Source organism: Volvox carteri, assembly GCF_000143455.1.
Source record: "Volvox carteri f. nagariensis unplaced genomic scaffold VOLCAscaffold_76, whole genome shotgun sequence".
Classification (NCBI taxonomy): domain Eukaryota; kingdom Viridiplantae; phylum Chlorophyta; class Chlorophyceae; order Chlamydomonadales; family Volvocaceae; genus Volvox; species Volvox carteri.
Window position 1 is genome coordinate 1 of NW_003307619.1, and position 7,639 is coordinate 7,639.

Sequence of the window (7,639 nt, forward strand, 5' to 3'; positions counted from 1 at the left end):
TACGGCCACACGTACTTCATTGAAAACGGTGTGTATGATGGGGTGTTTGGGGGGGGGAAGAGAAGTACACACGAGCTGGTTGGGGGTTTCGGAGCGTACTTCCTGTAGCTGATGAACTACTGCTGTACGGCAGGGGTGCTGCTTCCGGAGAGGGGTTCCCGCGAGTGCAGTTGAGGGAGGGTGGGTGAGTGGGTGAGGCGGCTTCCCCCCGTCCGCCACCCTCGGGTCGTCTCGGCACTCCGGCACCTCGTCAATACACATCCCGAACCCCCCCGTCCCACCTTCCGTCCCCGCCCGTTTCCCAGCACACACACCACCCTCACTCCCCGCCTTATCCTTTCCCCGCCTGCTCCCTTGGCGGCCACCACGTCCCCCGCCCGCACCCCCAGTTGTCGACCCAGCTCACGTGCCGGTCAGCCACCACAACATTGCAGGTTGGAGGGAGGGAGGGAGGGGGGGGGGAAAGAGAGGGAGGGGCAGTGTGTGTGTGTGGGGGGGTCTGCCGTCTCTGGGGGGCAGGCGGTGCGTCACCCCACCTCCTCGGGGCTTCAACGGGGGCCCTAGGGGGCCCCTTCTTGGAACTGAGCTTCAACCCGGGGTTGTGTTGGTGTATCACATTGCCCGACACGTCACCCTGTACGATGCGCCCCGGGCCCCAGGCGACCGCTACAAGGACCCCCGGCCCTTCCAGCTGGAGGTCACCCTGCCGCCTTCCCTGGAGGAGGGCTTCAAGGTACGACGGCGGAATGAATGTACTCACCGCCGTACAATATACGGCTTTGGACAATGGCTTCTCTGTGCCGGGAGGTGGCGGCAGTAGTGCATAGCAACGAGTTTGCTGCGGCGCTTTGACCTCTAATCCAATACCTGGTATTTGTTGCTGGTTGGTTTTGCGAGGCGGTGTAGTCTTGGCTGTACTCGGCTGTATTCGTTGTTGTGTCCGGAGCGGCCCTGCTGCTGGTGGTGGGGGGGGACTTTTTGGTGGGGGGCGTGTCGATTCTGTTTGCACCCCTCTGACTTGGCTTGGCTTGACTTGACTTGGTGCCGGGGTGAATAGAGGCCAGCCTGCTAGGACCTACTCCCTGACCTGATGACCCTGCGGGGCCCTGTCTGACCGGTTCGCCTGCATGATGTGAACCTCCTCCCCGGCCGACGTGCGGGTGGATGCCGTGGTGCTGTACCATTTGGGTATATTGACACCTTGCGTGGGATTAGATGGAGATGGATGCTTCAGGACTACGAGACCATGCGAGGTTCCATTATTAAGTGGGACTCCAAAGCAGATCGGGTTCCAAAGCCTGGATCTTCCTTTCGGGTGCTGCTAGCTGCTGACTTGTTGGGTACGGCCTTCATTACATATCCCCCCCCTCCCGCCGCAAGCGGACCTTCCCGCCAATCTCCCCTCCCCATCCACGACCCGGGCTATTCCCGCTCTGACTGACCGGGTGCCGTCCAAGTTTGCTCACAGCCACTATCCGTGGTCCCCCTGGGGCGCCTGCGCCGCCTCCAGGTACATTTGCCCAATTCGAAGTCTGAGACCGTTCGGGAGGCATACACCGACTTCACCCCCCCCGGCCTGGTCAGGTGGGTGGCGGGGGAGCGGGACAGTTGTGTTTCGGTGCGGCGGCGGGGTCAGTTCCCAGTGTACAGCAGTGTATGTATGTGTGGAGGTTTGCTGGTCGCAGCAGCTGCTGCTGTCACCCCTCCGCCTTCTTAATCCCCGCCCGGGTGGTTGTGGTGGTGGTGGTGTTCTTATTGTGGTGGACTGGTCCTCCCGCCAAACAGGATCCAGTCGGAGAACCGGGACGGCAGCCGTACTATTCTTGCGCTGTTCAGTACCCCCATAAGGCCCGGATGGACACGGCTGGTGGGGCAGCAGGTGGGGGGGGGAGGGAGGGAGGGAGGGAGGGGGAAGAGCTACATGGCGTTGGGCTCATGGAAAAAAGGGCTTGCAGGGGAAGAGGTGTATCCGTTTGGTTTTGTTGGGCTGCTGTAGGGTGATATGGTGGGTTGCAAGGGGTCGGCCTTCCCGCCGCGGCTGGGCAGCCCATCGTGAGTCCCGGGGGGGGGTTTTGGACTGCTGCAAGTGCGGTGGGTGGAGGTGGGGCGGAAGCACCACGTGCACCGCTCCACAGCCGTTGCCGCGTCGTGTGAAGTGCTAGCGCTACCAGGTGCATGCGACCGGGCCCGGTGGCTCGTCCCGTCTGTAGGTAGGTAGGTTGACTAGGCGCCGTAGCCAGCACCCCGTTTCACTTCCGTGATGTGCTGTGTGGTGCTGTGCTGTGCTTTGACGAGTACAGAAGAGCACAGCACACAGCGCACAGATCGGCCCGGCCCCTCCGGTAACCCCTCTCCATGCGTTGTCTCCTCTCATGGACCTGATGGCCGCAGCTAACAACTGGCCCACGCTGAAGGCCCTTCCTTCATTGCCCTCGTGTCCTCCTCCCCGGGGGTATCTCCGCCGCGGCTGATCAACCGACAGATCATGGTCTCCTCCCCCGACAACNAGGGGGGCGGGAGGAGTGTGGTGGGCTTCGTGGGGTCCAAGATGCTGCCCGTCTGGCTCGCCCACCTGCTGGGCCCTCTCTTCCTGCACCAGGTGAGGTGACGATGAGTAGGGGCTGGGGGAGAGGGAACGGGGGGGACCCCGGGGAGAGACGGGCTGGGGGAGAGAGAAGCCTGTTTCAACTTTTGGGGGTTTCGTGGTGATGTGGACGTGCTGTGCGGTATTTAAGGGTCGGGGCTCGGAATCCCGGTGGCTGCTGCGGTGAGATTGGGGACCTCGGAGAACAGCTCGCGACGTCCAACCTAAGATGGGGGAGGGGGCAGGGCCGACCGGGCTGAGAGGGAGAGCTGGCTGGCTGGTTGGACCTTCCCGTGTCTGGCTGACTGCTCCCCAACAGCTACCCCGGTGGGGAACCAGCAGCCCCAGCAGCCCCACCCGGTACCCAGATGGACCCCCTGGCCTCCCGCGGCTATCCCCTGAGCTGTCGTGACACATCACCACACCGCCCCAGCCCACGTGCTGCTCCGTCATCCTCTGAACCCCCCGGGTCCCCCCCTTCTCATTTCATCCCTGAATCCTTTCTCCTCCAGGACCTTTTGTTCCTGCACTACCAGGAGAGAGCCGTGATGCGGCAGCAGCTGGAGAGGAAGCTCAAGCAACAGCAGCGGCAGCAGCGGGAGGGGGAAGAGGCGGCCGCGGCCAGTGATGTGGAAGGCACGGACCTGTCCCTGCCGCCGCCCCAATACTTCACACCAGGAACTGCAGACAAGTGGGTGGTGCGGTAGTACGTAGGTCGACTGAGAGCAGGCAGCAACCCCACCCGCCCTCCTCACACGTGCGCCCGCACCGGGACCCACACACCCACACCTGAGGCCAACACTAGAGAGCGAGTGATGACATGGTGCAATGACGAGAAGGCCGCACAGCGGCGTGCAATGCTGCTATCGGTACAGGTCGACTGTCTACCAAGGACTTACCTACCCTATTACCCAGGTCTAGCAGGAAGGAAAGCTGATGCAACGTTGCGGTGTTGAAGGTTTCATTCTTTCCGGACGTGTATATCTGCCCGCTTGCGAGTATTGTAGCGATACGCGGGAGAGGTCCCTAGCTCCCATGGAGCCCTTACATCCCCTTTACCTTCACCGCGCTTCCTCGCGCTGCCCCGCTCGTCCCCCTACCGCCTTGCGTTGCCCTGTAATGTACTGATTTTACCTATTTCCCCCTCCCCCCCTTCCCTCCCTCCCATCCCCGCCTCTACGTACCCCAGGGCTATTGCGGCCTGGCGCACCTGGCTGACCAAGTTCGCTGGTGGGGACGTGACGTATGCACCCGGTGAGCAGGGGGGCGGGAGGAGGGGAGGAGAGCTCCCGGTGAGCAGGGGGGCGGGAGGAGGGGAGGGCTGGCGGGGGTTTTCAGATCGGGCCGCGAGGGTTTGGACTCCGAGTGGCGACTTGGGAGGTCTCCACTGTCCCTCTAGTTCGCCCGCTAGCGGCGTTCCCACCCAGCAAGCGAACGGGACGACATGGGCCGCCTGCGTGGGCTGCCGTAAGTACTGCCACACACACATATATGTACGTACGTACATGCCCCTGGAGATCCCGGGATTGAGACCTGTCAAAGTTGAAAATCCTTCCAATGGTGGAAGGTAAGAGTGCCCCTAGTCGATGGACGGTGGTGACCTGGGATAAAGTTGACTCTCGAGCCGACCAGGAATGGAGTTGGGCCGCTGTCGATCCGGCAGATTCCGTTGGATGCCGATGGTGGGTGTGGAACCTGAGCGATCCACTGAGAAGTCGGCTAGGGTGACTAGATGAGGGTGCCCCGAAATACCGGGGAAGGCAGGGTTTCGCAGAGTAGCTGCCACGGGTGAAGATATGCCCCCCTGTTCCACACGTCATATGTACGTATGTATGTATGTGGCTACATCGCCACGGTTCCGACGCAGTCTGTCGCCTCGTGCCCAAATTGGCGGTGTGTGACAGAGGGCTGTCGACCATCGCGGCCCTGCTCCGCCGGGCGTTTGTGTCGTGTGTGCAGGTCGTTCCCGTCAGGTGTGTGCGTGTGTGTAGTGTTGCTAACTGCCCCTGTGGTGCCCCTGTGCTGCTTTCTTGTGTGTGGCGCGAACCTGCTGCAGGCACCCCGCCGCTTCTCTCCTCCCCCGACATGGCGCGTTCCGAACTGTTTGATGTGTGGAACACCCACACCCGCCACTGCACCATCTGCCTGAACGCGCTGAAGCGGCTGCAGCTGGCGCGTGCAGTGGCGCTGGCGGTGGGGCTGGCGGCGGCGGCCCTGGCGTTCGGGGGTGTGGTGGCTAAAGCTGCGGCCAGCGCAGCGGCCAGTGCAGCCGCGGCTGCAGCGGCGGCGGCCCCCGCCATTGCTGCTTCCTCTTCGTCCTCAGCCGGTAACGGTGTTCTCTCCGTGGTGCTTCACGCGGCTGGCTGGCTGGTGGGCTCGTGGGAGGGGCTGGGGCTGCTGGTGGTGGCGGCTGTGGCGGCGGGGGTGGTGCTGGTGACGACCAAGCTCGAGCAGATGATGCACAAGTACGAGTTTTCACATGCGGACAATCACTGATCTGGCAGGCGAGAGGCTGCACTGGACAGCAGTAACTTTTCTGGCCATACGTTTGCACTGCTTGCATAACGCTGCCTCACTGCATAAAGGTCCTCGCTGAACCGCAACGTCGATTTGTTTCATTATTTTCCTGCTGTGCTCGACATTAATGATATTGATGTGTTTGTGCCTCGAATGTTGAGGTCGCAATGTTGTGGTTATGAATGCGGGGTCCATTCGTCCATTTTTATTCTTTGGATGATGCTATGCTTGATTTCTTTTATTCCCTTGTTTCAGTTCCTCGACTTGTGGAGAAAAGAACTTTTCTGCATGTTTGGAATGGATTACTACGCTTTGCCAACATGCCGCAGGCGCACATACCATACTTCCAATTTTGCTAGTGCCGGTCAGGGGCAAAAAATACCTCATGAGTAGCGTGATAGGTGCCGCTGTGATTACTGTATGGATAAACCAGCGCAAAGTCGAGTGAGGTGGGAAGGCTGATCTGCTCGTACAAATGGCCGAGGACACCCATTGCTGACGGGGGGGCCCAATGTAACGCCGTTCTTGCATGATGAGAGTGACGCAGTAACGATTCGACGTTCCTGCACGATTCCGCACTGGATAAGCAATGGAGGGAAGTCCTTCTGGGCTGTTTGCGGTGTCGGCATGACAGAGGTAGATATGGGAGATTCCAGATTTCGTGGTTGCGTTGACTATGGTGATGAGGTGACCCTGCCAGCCCGAACAACCTCAAACTTAACTACAGACCATTGCAACTGGGCTTCCGAAGGTCACCCGCCGGTCCCATTGTAACGGCACCCCAGCGCCATCCAGTATGCGATTTGTTACAGCGGACCCCCAACGGGCCGGGTGCATCAGCACAACACTGTGGGCCATATAGCTTGCACCCAGTGTCCAGCTAGTCGGGCCAGGGCGCACTTATATCAGTATGCTTAACTGTTACTGGTACTACGCAACGAAACACGGAAAAAACACCCAACTCAGGATATCCTGAACCGGTGAACGTACGGGTTGCCCAAAGCAGGCGATAAACGCCCAGGAGTTGCGTATAAAAACGCGAAGCACTGCCTTACCAGGAAAAAACCCACCTGAACCACCTAAGCAAAACCGGATGCGAATCTCCGCCCCAGGAAAGCCAATGGGACCGCGACCTCCAAAACGCAAAACATCCAGTCCCCCATCAGTACCCAGAAGCCCTAGTGAACGCACGAAAGCTCCCGTCGGAGAGACGTGAACACAGCTACCTAACATACGAGACGGACCCGCGAAGGGCATAAAAATTCACAATCGTCAATTTCTAATATATCTAGGCAGGAAACGAGCAGTTATAAGTTCAGAATTGAGTTTTGGCACGTATCAGGAAACGAACAATTATCTTCTTAACAGTAATCTGTGGCCGCTTTTGGGCTAAGGAGTTTATAAACCACAAACATTCCCTGTGACCTCAAGCCTTGTTGTCGTGTTGGTCGTGCTGTTTAGGGGGCATATAAGGCCTCCTGCCTATGCACAAAACCAGGGCCCTGCGCAAAACTAGTACGACGCCAGCAGCGGCTCACGTCCCAGGGCAGTATAAACCCTGAGAAATACTATGTTATTACCAATTGACTCATAATGCGGTTACTGTCCAGCATGCGCTGAACCAAGGGTTTGTTCGAGGCGAAAATTATCCCCTTTGCTGATCTGTCAAGATAGTTGTCAAAGGGAGTCTATCGTAGGAAAACTGGTACAGCCCTTTGATCTCTAATAAGTTTAAGCGATACAGATAATGCTTGACTTGTTTGGCCGGTTTTGGCGCGAACCTTTCCTCCTTACATCCTCGGGCGCCGCACAAGTCAGATAAGCATGCGTCACACCGCTGGCCGCAAGCAGGCGGCCTGGAGCGCAACAACCTTGCAACAACATCCCCTCCTTCAAGTTCTTCAAGTTCAACACCCTATTTCAAGAACCAATAGCCCGGCTCATGAGGATTATCCCAGCACTAAACCGGCCAAGCAAGCCGAGCATCGTCTGTGATAATTTTGACTAGGAATCGTTGTAGCATTGTAGATGGGCGTTGTCTACCCCCTTGGTTCAGCGCATGCTGGACATAAAATCAGCATGAATTTTGAACCAGCTCAAGCCTCTCTTGAGCCATCGAAAGCTGAAACTCGTCCCCTGTTCCGCCAAGCCCTACACCCTTCCCTCGCCCGCCTTTCCCCCAAGCCCCCCTTTTTTGCCCTCCCTTCACTGCCTTGCTTGCGCATGCAATCTTTTGTCCTCTCTGTTTCTCTGTTCTGTGCCTTTTCGCCATTGTTCTCTGCTGTGCCGCCCCGCCCGCCTAATGCCCCGCCTGACCTCATGCCGCTGCAGGACCTACTGGGCTGCCATTTCCTGCAATGCTGCTAGCCCCGCTACTGTTTGTCTTGCGCTGTCTTCGCCCTGCCTGTCTTCCCCGCCCTGCTGCCCCGCCCTTCCCCTTTCCCCCCTTGCTGTCGCGGCTTCTTCTTCTTCTTCTTCTTTCCCGCTGCTGCCCCGCCCCGTCCTGCCTGCTGCCCCGCCCCGCCCCGCCTGCTGCCC

The 7,639-nt window shown here is 59.2% G+C and overlaps 1 protein-coding gene across 1 annotated transcript; it reads left to right on the plus strand.

Annotated features, from left to right (window-relative positions):
• Positions 1 to 389: 389 nt before the first annotated feature.
• Positions 390 to 5,080, plus strand: VOLCADRAFT_98701 (uncharacterized protein; the record flags this gene model as incomplete). Its single annotated transcript, XM_002957561.1, has 10 exons — positions 390 to 434; positions 660 to 733; positions 1,511 to 1,584; positions 1,786 to 1,879; positions 2,483 to 2,599; positions 3,097 to 3,275; positions 3,774 to 3,876; positions 4,102 to 4,151; positions 4,544 to 4,557; positions 4,641 to 5,080. Coding segments are annotated over 10 exons (1,188 nt in total), but the record flags the coding sequence as incomplete, so codon positions are not given.
• Between the last annotated feature and the right edge of the window lie 2,559 nt (positions 5,081 to 7,639).